Here is a 17,209-nt window from a genome sequence, read left to right on the forward strand (position 1 = left end):
AAGACAAGCTATTTGGTAGAAAATGACAACAAATGGGTCTCCTAAGAAAGAGGAATTACAAAAATACTTCCATTTCAAGTATTCTCCAGATCCTTGGTCTATCTAAATAATGACTAAAGAATACAGCCACCCCAAAAAGTGAAACAGTGCATCAAAACAAAGGACAAAGGGCTTTCATGACCCAAGAAGCTGAAAGACACAGGTGCTTCAGCCTCTATGACTGACCTTGACAAATAATTAATTACATGACTTGCTTGCGTGGGAAACTGGTCATCTCACACCACACCAAGGGAAAAAATTGAAACGCAGATTTACTCCATCCTGGACAGGTGGAACACATACACAATGTGAACACAGCTCAAAACCATAATCATAGCCTTTTTATCCCCAGAGAAAAACACTCAACTCAAGACAACAGCATATCTATGGTGGTGTACCGGGAAATTTTATTTTTGCTAAAATTCAGAACTTTGTAAGAATTAAATGATGGGGCTTGGACCAGTTGGGTCAGAGATGTTGACAGCCTTTCAAAATCAAAGAAACTATTAAAGAAAGCATCATTAAAGAAGAGACTGATCTCTTAGACAAAGTAGTACAAGTTCCACACTCCCTGCTCATCACAGCCCCTAAAAATAAGTCCCAGGATTTTACCCTAACCTCGTTATCGCGCCGACCTCCCTCTCTTCTGAGGTAATGTCTATAAATCTTGGCATCCAGTGTGCCTTTGCACCACATGTCAGCTATTAGCAATGGCATTTTTCCTGACAGCTAATTGGTAACATTAAAGAAAAGAAATGAAAAGCATTGAGCTTGCAAAGTCATTTTACAACCATTAACAGCAACAAGTATTTTACGGGGGACATGGCACTGCCTGGGAATCCAAGGACCATGATGAATATTCACTCTGCCAGTAAAACGAGAAATGTGGTGAAAATGAAATCCATACCTTCGGCTTATTTACATGACAGCTGAATTAGTGATACTTCTCGTGCCAGAAGATTCTCTCCAAGTAACGTTTGGGCTCAAGGAGTCCTCCAAGGCAGGCAGACACCCAGAAGCCTCCCCCGCAGAGCCTGAAGTGGCAGTGACCCCACACGGCCGCGTGGCCCTTACCTTTCCTTTTGGTTGTGTAAAATCCAACAGCTGCTCCGTCTCTCCACAGAATTTTAGCCTCCTCCTTCACAGAGTGAGGTAAAAAAAACATGTCATCATCATCCAAATTCCTCTCCAGTCTTCCAAAAATAACGACGTTTAGAATAAAAAGCACAATCCTTTCCCCAAATGACTGAACCTTTGAAGGAAAAACAAAAAGAACATCTAAGTGAGACAAGAGGGGAAAATCAGACACAATAAATTCTATGCTTGGAATCAACCCACACCCCGGGGCCAGGTGTGAGCTCCCCCACCATACAGTTCTTCTCATGCTCAAGATCCAAAATGCGGATCATAGTTTCTCACGGAGGTTTTCCCACCCCTGACCTTTCACATGCACTGGCCTCCAGGAGCGAGGAGCATGGCCAGAGGGGCCTCCTGGGTCTCCAGGACCACAGACATGGAATGTGAAGAGACAGAGAACAATCAGTCACATGCCAGTGAAACAGGAGGTTACATAGAGGCAAGCAATTTCAGCAGAAACCCTGGATGTGTCCAGAGATAAACCCAGTCTGCCATTTTTAACAACAGCCCTAGAATTCTGACCCTCAGAAGGAGGGTAAGTAATTGGGGATAATTATTGGTGTCCAGTTGCTACACCAAGAGCAACTGAGTTTCAATGGCTTGTGACAGATTTTGAGCACATACTAGAGTCCCAACCCCAGAGAGTTACTGGGACTCAAGGCCTAGCCCATCCTAAGGCTACAAAATGGAACTGTCTCTCACCCATTGCAATGTCATGACAATTGAGGAAACTGTATTGTGGTCAAGGTCAGGCCCACAAAAGAGCTTGACCATTAACAAGTCAAAATGATTTCCTGCTCCTGCCTGTTCATAGTCTCTGCATTTGTATAGCCCACGGATGGCACAGGTGTGGCATAAATGAAGGCCTCCCACTCCTGCACCCACAGCAGACGTAACTAATCAATCCCCACTCTATGTGGCTGAGCCTGGATATGGTCTCAGGATCCTCCTAAATGCAGTCTCCCGGACAACTACAAGCAACCGCTAAAATGTGGCACTTGAGATGAAACCAATCAGCTAGTGACAAAGTGATGGTATTGTTTTATTAGCTTTTATTTCAACAACATTGCTGTGTGACAGCCTAAGGGTGTGGGTGTTTGTCGCCCCGTCCTATGCAGCGCCGTGAAATCAGCAAGAGTATTACCTGGGCTGAGATTGCCCCCCACCTGCTACCATTCGATTCTCACCACCCGCCAGAGAGGTCCTGGTTTATAGGTGAGGAAATTGAAGCTCAAAGAGGCTAAGATTACATGTACTGATTTCCCTGCCTTATTCTGAAGAGGCCTTAAGACAGCTGGACAAGGGCTCTGTCAAAGGCAGGCAGGTTTACAGCACCAGACCAGGACTTCTGAGTCCCAGGCCAGGGTACCTGCTACAGCCCAGCCAGTGGCTCCCTTCTGCACTTTCATCCATTAGAGCGTTGGGAAAGGGAAGTTTGAAATAAATATGAATGTTTGGTTTTGTATTTAATACTGGACCCTTAAATGTTTATTATCATCACCATCATCATTGTGGTCATGGCTTCTTGGCCTAGATTTGCTGGGAGATCTTCAGCAACTCACAACGCCTTTCAGTTTCAGTTTCCTCCACTAATCAAGGGAGAAGACTGCCTAAGTGGTCTCTCAGACATTTGTATGTTTTTCAAATGCTCCAATAATAAAAATAAGTTAGCTTGCAGCCCTCTAGCAAATGGCACAAAGTGTTTAGTGCCAATAAACTTATTAATTGGCCCAGAATGCAAAACGTTTCACCTTCATCTGGAGCCAAATCTTAGATGAGAAAAAGATTTGCAAAAGCCACACCAGCTTAACTCTGAGAAGCCACCTCAATTTTGTATCTCAGACAGTAGCAGCCAAATCAAGTTCAGACTTTAAGAATAACTAGTTCATCACAAAACCCAAGGGGTGTAATGTGGGAGGCTATATTTTTCAACTTATAAAACCAAAAAGTTCAGAGGAAAGCCAGAAGAGAAAAACAGATTGCATCTGGCAGAAGGGAAATATCCAATCAAAAACTGGCAGGAGAAAAAAGGAGAAAAAGAAAATGCACTTAATTTGTCCAATTTCATTACAGGGGGAAAAAAATGTGTGACATGTGATTCTGACTTAGAAATGTTTCTCAAAACACAAAACTAAGAACCAGTTCTAATCCCTCAATTAGGACCACTAATTATGTTCATAGAAAGAACACTAAGAAAGTTGGTTTTTTGTTTGGTTTGGTTTGGTTTGGTAATTTGTAAAGAAGAGCTGGCTAAGAAACAGAATGTAATTAAAAGAAAAAAAAGTCAAGACACCAAGTTCTGTAAATGGAGCGGGAAACTATCCCTACATACAGCTGGGGCAGACAGATCTTTACAACCTGCTTCATTAAGTGGAATTAACATCCAAGTATCTCTCTGTTCACAACATAAGCCACATTTTCAGAAAATGTGAGGGTTTTCCTCATCTAAATTTAGAAGGATTGATACACAAGGGAAGTGACCACTCTTGTTCTGAAAAATATATATATATTTAAAAAGCAAATCAAACTCTTCCTGGGATTCAGAACACCCAACCGCTCATACCACCTGCTTCAGGCACAGACAATGACACACACAGGCAGATGTGTGTGTGTGTATGCCAGGCAGCACCCATTTGCTGAAGCTCCAGCCATCGTTAACTTACTGGAAGAAAACCCTTTTCAAAATAATCTCTATCGGGCTTCCCTGGTGGTGCAGTGGTTAAGAATCCGCCTGCCAATGCAGGGGACACAGGTTCGAGCCCTGGTCCGGGAAGATCCCACATGCCGTGGAGCAACTAAGCCTATGCGCCACAACTAGTGAACCTGTGCTCTAGAGCCTGCGAGCCACAACTACTGAGACCACGTGCTACAACTACTGCAGCCTGCATGCCTAGAGCCCACGCTCCGCAACAGGAGAAGCCACCACAATGAGAAGCCCTCGCACCGCAATGAAGAGTAGCCCCTGCTCGCCGCAGCTAGAGAAAGCCCACGCGCAGCAACGAAGACCCAACACAGCGTAAAATAAAATAAAATTAATAATAATAATACTGTCTATCAAGTCAATTAAAACCAGACCTGAAAACATCCTGCAATTTGTGACAACATGGATGGAAGTTGAGGGTATTATACTGAGTGAAATAAGGGGAAAGACAAACACTGCATGATCTCATACATGTAACATGAAAGAGCCAAACTCATAGCAACAGAGACTAGAGTGGTGGTTGCCAGGAGCTGGCGGTGGGGGAGAGGGAAAGATGGTCAGAAGGTTCAAACTTCCAGTTATAAGATGAACAAGTTCTGGGGATCTAATATACAGCATAGTAATTGTAGCTAATGATACTGTATTACATACTTGAAAGTTGCTAAGAGAGGAGGTCTTAAATGTTCTCACCACAAAAAAGAAATGGCAATTATGTGATGTGATGCAGGTGTTAACTAACACTGGTGGTAATCATTTTGCAGTGTATCAAATCAACGCATTGTGCACCTTAAACTTACACAGTGTTGTATGTCAATTATATCTCAACAAAGCTGGGGGGAAAACAGACTTGAAAAAGACAACCCATAAACTGGGGAGAAATATTTGTTAATCGTATATGCAATAAGAACTTGCATCTAGAATATAGAAAAACTCTTACAACTCAACAGGAAAAAGTCAATCCAATTAAAAAGTGGGCCAAGGGGGCTTCCCTGGTGGCACAGTGGTTAAGAATCCACCTGCCAATGCAGGGGACACGGGTTCAAGCCCCGGTCCGGGAAGATCCCACATGCCATGGAGCAACTAAGCCTGTGCGCCACAACTGCTGAGGCTGCACTCTAGACCCCATGTGCCACAACTACTGAAGCCCACGTGCCTAGAGCCCATGCCCTGCAATGAGAAGCCCGCACACTGCAACAAAGAGTAAACTCGCCACAACTAGAGAAAGCCCGCGCACAGCAACAAAGACCCAACACAGCCAAAAATAAATAAAACAAATAAATTTTTTAAAAAGTGGGCCAAGGATTTTAATAGATATTTTCCCCAAAAGGACATATGAATGGCCAATAAGTACGTGAAAAGATATTGAACATCCTTAGCCACAAGGAACCCTCACCCTTGTCATCCTAGGTCTCTATAAAGCCACGGTGCTTCAAAGACCACCAGGCCTGCTGTCAGAGAGACTAGCATTTGTGTCCAGTTAAATCACTTACAAGCTGTGTGGCTCAGCTTCAATTTCTTTGTCTGCAAAACAAATACCTTAAAGATTCTGAAGTCAGATAATCCCTGTGAAAAGTCTGGGTAATACACAGGCTAGCATCTAACATAGTATCTACCTCATAGTAAGTACCAATAAACACTACTGGAATGCAATAAATAGAACCTCCCTGCACCTTAGAGAGATGATGTGGATTAAAGTTTCAAAATTAAGATGTGAGAGGCCACTCAGGAAGGTAAGAGAGATTTACCAATAGCCAGGTATCTGTTGCATATAGCCATTTACTACTAGTTTCCTTGCTGGCAGGGTGCTGTAGATTGAACTGTGTCCCCCCAAGAGATGTTCAAGTCCTAACCCCCAGCACCTACGAACGTGATTTATTTGGAAATAGAGTCTTTGCAGATGATCACGTCAAGATGAGGTCATTCGGGTGGGCCCTAATCCAACGTGACTGCTGTCCCCATGGAAGAGGGGAATTTGGACAAAGATAGACAGACAAAAGGGAAAAGGATGGGAAGACACAGGGAGAATGCCATTGATAAGCCAAGGAAAGCTGAGGCCACCATAAGTTAGGAGAGAGGCCTGCAACAGATTCTCCCTCACAGCTCTCGGAAGAAACCAACCCTGCCAACACCTTGATTTTGGACTTCTAGCCTCTGGGACTGGGAAATGATACACTTCTGTTGTTTAAACCACCCAGTTTGTTGGCACTTTGTTACAGCAGTGCTAGAAAATGAATCCACAGGGGTAGACTGCTTTAAATTATTAACATGATAATAAGTACACTGACCTTTAAAACCTGTTTTGCAATGTCCACTTAAATTTGCAATACCTCACCTTTATCAGACCTTCTCTTGCAGGATCAGAGGTTCTTAGTACATCTTCAGTGGTCCACCAGGACTCCTTCATGTAAACAGCCACAACTAAAGAGGAAGCCAAGAGAAAACAATGATGTACACATGGCCAACTGGCCACCAAAGGGGCAGTTTTAGCAACATGCAGCCACTGTGAAGGTGCAAAGGAAAGTTATGTGCAGCAAAAGCAGGCGATGTTTCTAGAGCTGAGTTGTCTGAGAGCACTGACCAGGACAGAGTGACCACTGTCACCTGAAAGGACTTCACAGGTGTCTGCAGAGATGGCCTGTTGTTGACCCCAACACAGGATGTACCCCAATGCTACTGGGCGCAAGAGGCTACACACCAATATTGACAAATTCAATGGGTGAGAATTATATTTTTTTTCAAAGTCCAACTATGTGACACAACTTGGAACTCCGCAAATTTAGTCAAACCCAACATTACCTAAGGGCATGGAACAAACCATCTTCTTATCACCCTCGGTGCTGGGTTTGACGCTGGCTTCTTTTACATGCTTTTCTTTCATTCTCACGATGAAATTGTCATCTGCATTTTTCTGAGGACGCTAACATTCTGAGAGGGGAAGGCAAACAGCTAGGAGGGCTGAGGTGGGGTCCAACCCTCAGCCACTGAACTCCAAGTTCAGTGCTCTTTCCAAGAGGCCAGAGATGGGTCAGCTGTTGATGAGGAATAATCATGCAGGGGTGGTGGTGGGGCTTTGGATAAGAAGACTCTGGGGCTGGGACCTGCAAGAGAGGAAGGGTAGAGACATCTCTCCTACCCCGCACATGCCCCGCCCTTGTCTAGACAGTCACTGAGGCCTGTTGATTCCACCCACTCTGAGTTTAGACATGGGTCCTGCTGCTTAGTAGAGGTGATCCTGGAACACTCTCAACCTCACTAAGTCCCTCATCAGAGCTGCCCAAACTGATCACCCAAGGTGGCTAACAAATTCCAATGAGGATCAGGTGTGAAACACCCAACACAGGGCCAGGCAGGTAGGATGCCCTCAGCACCTGCTAATGAATGCGTCAGTTCTCCCCTGCTCATGCTGCAGTTGCCAGGTCCCATCATTCCACCTGCTGCCCCAGGACAGGATCCACTCCCTCCCCAACCCTGAATGCTACTGGTCCATCTCTCCAGGTAACTGAGAACACTCCACCTGGTCCCCTGTCCCCCCAGTCTCCCCTGCCAATCTATCCCTCCTGAGGGGCCACTCCAAATGCAAATGCAATCATGGCCTCTGCCTCTTGTCTCTCCTTTCCTTGCTTTAAAATTACATTTTAAAACACTAAAGTCACTTTGGTTATTTTCTGGTATCTTTTTTTTTTTTTTTTTAAGATTGTTTTCAAGAGAAGTTTTAGGTTCATGGCAAAATTGAGAGGAAGGTACAGAGATTTCCCATATTCCCCCTCCCCCACACACACATCCCCCCCATCATCATCCCCCATCAGAGTGGTACATTTGTTACAACTGATGGACCTACACTGATACATCATATCACCCAAAGTTCTAGATTACATTAGGGTTCACTCTATGGGTTTGAACAAATGTATCATCACATGTATCCATCACTATGATATCATACAGAGTATTTTCATTGCCCTAAAAACTCTCTGTGCTCTGCCTGTTCATCCCTCCTCACCACCCCTTACCCCTGGCAACCACTGATCTTTTTTCTGTCTCCACAGTTTTGCCTTTTCCAGAATGTCATATAATTGGAGTCATCAGATTAGTTTCTTTCCCCTAGTGAAATGCATTGAAGGTTACTCTATGTCTTTTCATGGCTTGATAGCTCAAAATTCTTCTCAGCACCGTATTTGGTGCTAAAATATTCCATTGTCTGAAGGTACCATAGTTTAGTTCTCCTCCACTATCTTTTTATACCCCTTTAATTGCCATTTTTATACCTGTTTCTCAAGCCAGGTATCTGAGCCCAAGGGGTCCAAAAGCCACAGATAAAAAGATACATCTTCCCAGTCAAATCTTTTTGGCTGAAGAGTTGAAGGAAAATAACACAGAGTAGAAAACAAAAGTCCCTTGAACATTTAATATAAGGCTCAAGACTTTAAAACAAATTTTGTGGGGCAATCAAGTTAAGCTGCCACCACCTTCTTCCCTATTCCTCTCTGCTCTTTGAGGAACTTTCGTAGAAAACCCTGTGAAGACCAGGTGATGACATTAGCTATTGTCAAGCACTAACTCTGCACAGTCCCTCCCTCCTCTCCAAAGACCAATAGCATCTAATCCACTGTCAGTTTCATACCATTGGTGAATTTTATCTTCTCCAACAATAGTTCCAAAATTGATACAGCCGACTGAGAGAGAAGTGCCAATTAAATGCCTGACATCTGCCTTCACTTATTCAACTAAATTCATGTTCCAAATGGCATCTACTAGAACTTGCAAGAGGCTTATAAAACCATAAGGATTACTTCCCTGCTTAACAAGGTGAATCAATAAAAGATGTTCAATTTACTAATACACTGTATTACTGTAATACAGATGTTCAATTTACTAAGACAGTTTCAAACAGGAAATGTGTTATGATTTGGTGTTTGTGTGGTGCCTTGCAAGTTACACGGTGCACTGCAGAGCATTAATTAGCCACACAAGTTGTCACAAAATAGACTGAATTTTTTTCAAAACTAATATTAAGCTGTTAAGTGTACATAACAATGAAGGTGAAGTCTGATCAAATGTAATAGGCTTAAAATGAATTGTCCTCAAACACAAGTCTTGAAAAAGAGTCAGCCTTCCAAAGAATAGCAGCTTTTGATCAGAAAAGCCTGCTACCTAGTCAAGAGGAATGGGGGCCAGAGTCCTCGGAGAGAGGCTGTTTCCAGCTCAGCAAGGACAAAAGATGGACCTGGGGGACTGGCAGGCATTGCAGAGCCAGCCTTGGGGCATCGCTTTCGAGACCCTGGAGCCAGCAGGTTCCAAGAGTTAGAAAGTGGAAACTGGGGCCTTCCCTGGTGGTCCAGTGGTAAAGAATCCGCCTTCCAATGCAGGGGACGCAGGTTCGATCCATGGTCGGGGAACTAAGATTCCCACATGCAGCAGGGCAACTAAGCCCACGCACCACAACTACGGTGCTCGCATGCCTCAACTAGAGAGCCTGCGTGCCGCAAACTACAGAGCCCATGCACCTTGGAGCCCGCGTGCCACAACAAGAGAAAGAAAATCCCACACACCACAACTAGAGAGAAGCGCGTGGTCCACAACGAAAGATCCCACGTGCCGCAATGAAGATCCCATGTGCTGCAACTAAGACAGCCTAAATAAATAAAAAAATAAAATAAAATGAAATGAAACTGGAAACCACACATCCATACTTTTAAAAGAAAAATACAATCCTGATCAGTACCCTCTGGCTCTCTACCAACTAGGACCTGGGAGACTGGACCCCTGCAAAAGGCTGAGCAGTGGTGACAGCAGTCGATGGGGCATTGTGGGTCACAGGCCAGCCTTGCTTCACTGATTTAATTCCCCTCTCCCCTTGAGTGACATGTAACCACAAAGAAGATGCCAGTAATGGATTTTATTCCATAACACCCCAAGGTCTTCCAAACATGTTAAGACAGTGAGGTCCCTAAGGCTGACTCCCAGTGGCCTGGTTTCATCAAGGCTCAGCAGGATGAACTGAATTCAACTACCTGGGGCTGAGTTCCCGAATGCGCAAATGGCCCTGTCCCAGGTCTCCAGAGGCTGATGAGTAAGTCTCCATCCTTGCCCCTGGGAGTTGGTAGCCTGCAGAGAAGAGAGAGCTAGACAAGCTGATGTGATATAGGGCAGGACGTGATAGGTGCTAGAATCGAGCTGGGAGCCACAGAGTCCAGAGGACCCAGAGGAGGGGGTCAGTTCTGCTGAGGGGTTTGGGAAAGCATCCCTGGGGAATTTGCCAGCTCGGGCTCTGGATCACTGTGTAAGGCTTCAAAACAGGCAGAGATGACATGCAAGGGCAGAGTAACCCATGAGCAGAGGCACAGAGCCCTACAAGTCCAAGGCCACACTGAGGGCACCCCAAGCATTGGGGGTAGCTGGGCAAGGCTTAAACAAGGGAGAGGCAGAGCTGCAAACATCGATTATAGCAAGGTTGCAGGATACACAGCTAATATGCAAAAGCCCACCACTTCCCTGTATGCCAGCAATGAACAAGTAGAATTTGAAATTAAAAACAATACCATTTACATTAGCACCCCTCAAAAATGAGATACTTAGGCTTATACAAAATGAAATACTTAGATTTATGCAATCTAACAAAAATATGTGTAAGAGCTATACAAGGAAAATTACATAACTCTGATTAACAAATAAAAACTAAAGAGATATTCTATGCTCTCGAATAGGAAACCTCGATATTATCAAGATGTCAGTTCTTCCCAACTTGACCTATAGGTTCAATGCAATTCCAATCAAAATCCCAAGAAGTTATTTTGTGGATTTCACCAAAATGATTCTAAAGTTTACATAGAGAGGCCAAAGACAACACTGAAGGAGAACAAACTTGGAGGACTGACACTACTCAACTTCAAGACTTACTATAAAGCTACAGTAACCCAGACAGTGTGGTATCAGTGGAAGACAGATCAATGGAACAGAATGTAGAGCCCAGAAATAGACCCACGTAAATGTAGTCAACTTCTATTTGGTCAACTTTGACAGAGAAGCAAAGGCAACACAATGGAACAAAGATAGTCCTTCCAACAAATGGTGCTGGAACAACCGGACATCCACACACATAAAAATAAATCTCAACACAGACCTTTCACTCTACTCTTCACAGCCATCTCAACAAACATAAACCAGTGCTGACGGAAAGCAAGACAACATAAGACATTTTGGATACATCTCTATGGACCTGGTGTAGGGAGAACACAGACTCCAGAGCCAGGTGGGGTTCAGATTCCAGCTTCTTCAAGGTGTGACCTTCACCCTTCCCCCACCTCGAGTCCCCCACCTGTCACACGTGGAGCCCACGACATCCTCTCACCTGGCCATTATGCAGATTTGGTGAAAGAGCTCACTTCACCAAACTGCTTTGCCCAAAGGGAAGCTTTTCAGTGGTGTCCAAAAGCTTCCTCCACCTGCTTCAAGTGTTGCTCTGGGATTCCAAAGAAGTATGAAAAGCCCTTTGTTATTTGCTGGCTTTTGTCAGTGACACAATGGAAGCTGCTTGCTAACACTGGGTTTCTTCCTGGGAGCTCCCTCTCCAAACTTTCTGCTCTGGTTTGCAGGGAAATGTCTGTCTTTCTTCCCCAGCTTGATTGCTGCCATCCTATCCGCTGCCTCCCAACGTGAGTGGGGACACATTCCTACTCACCACGTTTGCTCACGACTGGTCCTTTTCCATCAGGGTGCATTAAGCTAACCATCATGTCCCTCACTTCCTCCTTCCAGGGCTGTGGGGACACATCATGCCTGATCAAGGCACACACTTTCACCTGCCCAGAACCTCCCAACAAGATTTTTTTTTTTTTTAAAGGGCTTCAAATGCTTGGCTTTTTATTTATTTATTTATTTACTTACTTATTTATTTATTTATTTATTTTTGGCTGTGTTGGGTCTTGTTTCTGTGCGAGGGCTTTCTCTAGTTGCGGCAAGCGGGGGCCACTCTTCATCGTGGTGCGCGGGCCTCTCACTATCGCGGCCTCTCGTTGCGGAGCACAGGCTCCAGACGCGCAGACTCAGTAGTTGTGGCTCACGGGCCCAGTTGCTCCGCGGCACGTGGGATCTTCCCAGACCAGGGCTTGAATCCGAGTCCCCTGCATTAGCAGGCAGATTCTCAATGACTGCGCCACCAGGGAAGCCCCCAACAAGATTTTTAAACCTTTCATCTCGCCTAAGATTTCTTAATGGAGCTAATTCCTTTTTTATTTAAATATTTTTAAATCAATCAATACAACAAACATTTTTTAAAAGTTAGTGTGATTTTTCCACAGTACAGGTCAGGGAGAGCTGATTGTCACCCATCACCTTGGATGGGTGGGCTGTGGCAGTGGGGAGCTGTCCTGACAAGGACTTTGAGGCCACCGTCCAGCTCAGCAAGGAGGAGCACTGTAGAGATCAACACCCAGCGGGGGACAGTGGCTCATGTGGCCGTGCTTGCTGTCTCTCCTCATCTGCCCAGCACGAAGGATGCGGGAGGCAGCAAAGTGGCTCAGGACCCTGCAGAGGTCACAATTCTGAAGCACATGGTGCTCATCCAACCCACATGTTGAGCAGCTATTATGTACAGAGCACATAATAAATCCACTGGAGGAATTAAATTTAGACTCTGGCTTAAGACACTTACAGCTTGGAGGAGGAGACAGTGCCTGGGATGCAAAGCACCTCTGGCCAGGGAGGGGTTGGGGGCCGTACCCTGCAGACCACCAGTGGCCGCCATGCTTCAGAGGAGAGGGACATGACCTGATTACTGTTTTAAAGTAATAATATTCACCAGAACCACATGTCCAAGCATCCACCAAGCGTCTGGCTGACTTTTTTTCAGGTGAGGCTCAGAAGGGTTAAGAACTCAAGATCAAGTGCCTGTAAACAGCAGTGTTGGGACTGGATGAGAACTGGCTCTCACTGACCCCAGAGCCCCTGCTCTAACCTCTATACTCCAGGTGAAGAATAGACAAAGAGACAAGACAGAGCTGAGTCCAGACTCCATGAAGGCTGACAGAGTAGGGAAGACAAAGATGAGAGGAGAGACAAGGAGGTGACAAGCCAAGACAGCGATGAGAAAGGAGAGGCCGGCACAGAAAGACCTGAACAGAGTGGACCTCGTTTTGCACATCAAGACGGGGAGGAGGGCTGCCATTTATTCAGCAAACACTGACAAGTTCAGGCACTGTACTTGGCACCAGGGATCTAGGGCAGAAGACACTGCCCAGCAGGAGTGAGACAGGCCACCAGGCCAGGACCACACAGACCATGGCCAGCGCCCAAGACGGAAGGAGCATCAGGCACCTACTCAGGGCTATGTCTTCATCCATTCAGGCTGCTGTGACAAAATACCACAGTCTGGGTGGCTTATAACAACACAAATTTACTTCTCACATTTCTGGACACTGGAAGTCTGAGATCAGGGTGCCAGCATGGTCAGGTTCTGATGAGAGCCCTTCTGGGTTGCAGACAGCTGACTTCCCATGGTGTCCTTATTCGAGGGGACTCCACCCTCATGACCTAAGCACCTCCCAAAGGCCCCACATCCCAACCCCATTACATGGGCTTAGGACTTCAACATATAAATTTGCTGGGTGACACAAATATTCAGACCATAGCAAGCTGTCTGGAAGGGCTAGGCAGAGTTCCAAGAATAGGCCTGAGCCAGACGGGGCTCCAGTGCTGGGGTCTCTGGGGACCAGGTTGAGGTACTGGCTTTGTCAGTCTCTGGAGGAGTCCAATCAATGTGAGACATGATCAGAGTGGTGGTTTAGAGAGAGAACAGTTGGGTTATGCCCAGGTGGGAAGAATTAGTCCTTTAGAAATTAAGAAGAAAAAAAGAAAAAGGTTATTTGAGAAGGATCACACTGGATTCAGGTGTAGGTAAGGCTGGAGACAAGGAGGGCAATGAGAGCCTGTGGTCATCCAGCCAAGAAGTAAGGAGGGGCTGAGTGCAGCAGTCATGCTGGCAGGGAGGGAGATGCTCGGGTGGCAGAAAAGACCACCTGGGAATCAAACTGGTCCTAAGGCAGAAGAGAGAGGGAAGGCAGGACAGCAGCCAGCTCCCAAGCTTGAGAAGAAGCACGCAGGTGTCTTCACCAGGAGGAAGTGAGGACGAGGAAGAGGTGTGAGGGTTTCAGTTTTGAAATGCCTGTTAGAGATAGCAAGGTCAGGGTGGCCAGCAGATGGCTGGATACACAGCCAGAGGTAAGCAGAGACAGAGAAGGCCCATTCCCCACACCATCATAGCAACCAAGGAGGGAGGAGCTCTCATGCGCACGCTTGCACACGCACACACACACACCCCCCCCACACACACCCTACCTCCCCACAATAACTGCAAGCTGTTTACATACTGGCCCATGGTTTACACTTCTTCAGTCACAACCGAAGGAGCTTCAGGTCTGCCTGTTACCCCCCACCAGCCTCCCCCAATTGCTCCCCTGGAGTCTAAGCTGCCACTGCCCTGTTACAAATCTAAGAAATATGTACTTCCCCCAAGAAAGAGCACAGTTAAACCAAAGTGACAGGCCATCTTCCCAAAAGCAAAATACACGTAGGAAAAAAATGCTGAAAAGTTCTGGCAGAGGACAGCACATAAACACATTCCAAGGCATTGCATGACTTTTATGCAACATTGACTGAGCCGGTCAATAATTTAAGGGGAGGGGAAAAATACGCAAGTTGACATAGCAACTGTCATATCGCATTACTCGGGCTACCATTTCCATACAGATGTCTTCCTTAGAGGAAAACGCTTCCCCAGATGCCCTGTGAACTTGGGCACCTCTTTGCCAGGGAGAAGGAAACATCTGGTATGTAGTATATCTGCATCAACTTCCCTGTGGTTCTTACGCCCTTCTTGCCTTCGGCGACTTTGTTTCCGTGAGTGGAGATTTTAACTCCAGGAAGACCAGGTAAGATGAGGTGCCTGGATCCTGAGGCACAGCTGGACGGCAAGGTGTTGGAGGCCGAAAGAAGCCCACACCAGAGCTAGTCTATCTAGGAAAGGCATCTTAAAATCACAGGCCGTACCAAGGCAAGTACAGCAAGTTTCTCAGGGTTGGGGGAAGCACAGAGAGGTGCAGACAGCCCAAGCTGCAGCGGTAAAACCCTAGGATGCCTCAAAGAAGCACCCCCAACCCCGCACATCCATGACTCTCGGAATATTTTCCTTGGAGCTTCTCTGTTTTCCAAATACCATTAGTCCCTTGGTAAGAATGACATGTTTTTTGTTTGTGGGATGCTGTTTTCCCCTACATTGACATCCAACTCACAGTGTCATAAATTAATAGGGAATAAAGAAGGAAATCCCAAACAATAGCCAACATGTGCTCCCAAACACACAGTGCTGTCACTGCAAATAGCTCTTCAATCTGCATCCGTCATGGCCCACGGAAAACAGAACTCTCTTGGTTTCTAGCATGGAGCTCTCTTAGCTTATGTGAAGTCAGGTCCCACTCAACCTGGGGGCCACCTGACACCGGCTGAGCTTGCACAGCCACACGGGCGCCTTAGCCACCACGAGAAGCAGGTATTTAAATCGAGCCTGAATTTCTGGCCAGAACTCTTTTCCCCCAAACTGTCAAACCCACTTAAGTGGGACTCCCCCATGTAGAAGGTTGGGAGGATGGGATCCATTTCAGGCTAATGTCTACCTCTCCTTTATTCAAAATGCAAGCACAGACTTAAACATAAAGATTCAACGTCCATGGGATCACGGGAGGCTGCACCAACGAGGCTGCTAATCAGGCGGTCCCTGAACCCTTGGGGTTCGTGAGTCCGCGGGGGTCATCACACTTCAAAGCCAGGAAAACTGTAATTAGTTCTCCACATGCTGAAACTCAGACTTCACCAGGGCAACAAGCCTCTCCTCCACTCCTGCCATATTAGCTTGGTTTTTACCAGAGATATAAAAACCACTTCACTGACTCAGGTCCACAGGTTCATCCTGCTAACAGAGCTGGGTTTAGCCCCATCCATCCCACACACCGGGAGGCCTGACCTCTCCCTTCAAGGCAAACAGGGGACCAGGAGCTGCTCTAGCTGGGTGCCCCCTTCCTGAAGGTCAGAAATTCACAGCGCCTCCCCCTACCCCATCTTCTGGCCTTTCCCCCAACCCCTCCCCCAAATCTGGGCAGCCTTCTCAGGGGTGAGGAACGTCCCAGAAAGGGCCTTCCAGCTCTGCAGAAGTTCTCTGGGCATCTCAGGGCATCTCAGTTTCCACCCACCCACCCCTCCTGAACCACCACCCACCTGCCCCAAACGCAGCCCAGAGAAGGCCTGGCCCCGGGCCCGCTGTGTCACAATCACCTCTCAGCCCACGACAGCCACCAGGAAGGCGGCTACACAGCGGCTCTGGTTTCAACTGAATGTTTGCCTTGGCTCTCGCTGTCACTGCAGGCCTAGAATGGGCATGCTTTTCCAGGAAAAAATCATCATTTTTTGATTCCCTGCTTGTTTTTCTCAGGGTGCACATGACACGCAATCACCAAAAGCCATAAATAAATTAGCAGCAATTTGAAGGATGAGTGTTATGCTTGGTCACAAAACGTCCTGGAAGCAAGCTGGGGGGATAGATGTTCCAATCAGGGAAGCCAGCGTGTGGTAACAAACACAAACAGCCGTCCCTCTGTCCTCTCTCTCCGCAAGGACCCCGCTTTCTGTTTCTCAGCCTCGACACTTCCCCTGCACAGGGAATTCACAATACACCCTCCAGGAAGAAAGAGCCAAGAACGGCTGCAAAGTGATGTACACCTGGGATCCAGGTCCCTGCCCGGACCCCTCCTTCAATTTGACAGCCCACAGACCCTGCAGAGGAGCTCAGGTTGCCCTCGCCCCAAGCGTTTCCTTCCAGATCACCCAGCACTGTTGCCCCAGCCGGAACCCCAGTCATTCCCAGGCCTCCCTCCTTGGCCCCTCCAATTCATCCCAAATCCTGTCGTTTCCGCTATTTCACCAACCCGAGTTCTCCCCACCAGGCGAGGCCTCAGCATCTCTCCTGTGGGCGCTCCCAGACTCCTGGACACTCAACACTTGTCCTCCCTTCTCTCCATCCTTCCTTCCGATCATGACTAAGGCATTCTTCGAAGGGCTGAGATCCAAAGGCGGACCCCTCTCCAGCCCCAGTCCCCACCCATCCTCCATAACGTCACCAGGCATCTGGCCAGCTCCCCTCAGCATGGCCTCCCCACCAGGCAGGGGCCAGGAGTGTAGAGAAGGCTTTACGAAAGGAAGCTGCAAAACGTTCAGAGAAGGGGTCAGTAAGACTCAGGGCCAGAGTCTGTAAGGTGGGGCGCTGCCTGGGATGAGGGGGCCTACTTTCCA

At 46.8% G+C, this 17,209-nt stretch overlaps 1 protein-coding gene across 1 annotated transcript in view; it reads right to left on the bottom strand.

Annotated features, from left to right (window-relative positions):
- FAM169B (Protein) overlaps positions 1–17,209 on the bottom strand; it is an 86,839-nt gene that overhangs the window by 36,362 nt on the left and 33,268 nt on the right. Inside the window, exons 5-6 of the mRNA XM_089906229.1 lie at positions 6,210–6,295; positions 1,114–1,291 (exon numbers count right to left, since the gene is read on the bottom strand). Coding sequence (XP_089762355.1) covers positions 1,114–1,291; positions 6,210–6,295 — 264 coding nt within the window. The remainder of the gene's footprint in view (positions 1–1,113; positions 1,292–6,209; positions 6,296–17,209) is intronic.

This window comes from Delphinapterus leucas, chromosome 2 (assembly GCF_059928025.1).
Source record: "Delphinapterus leucas isolate spDelLeu-1000000601 "Yukka" chromosome 2, BTC_Dleu_Yukka2, whole genome shotgun sequence".
Classification (NCBI taxonomy): Eukaryota; Metazoa; Chordata; class Mammalia; order Artiodactyla; family Monodontidae; genus Delphinapterus; species Delphinapterus leucas.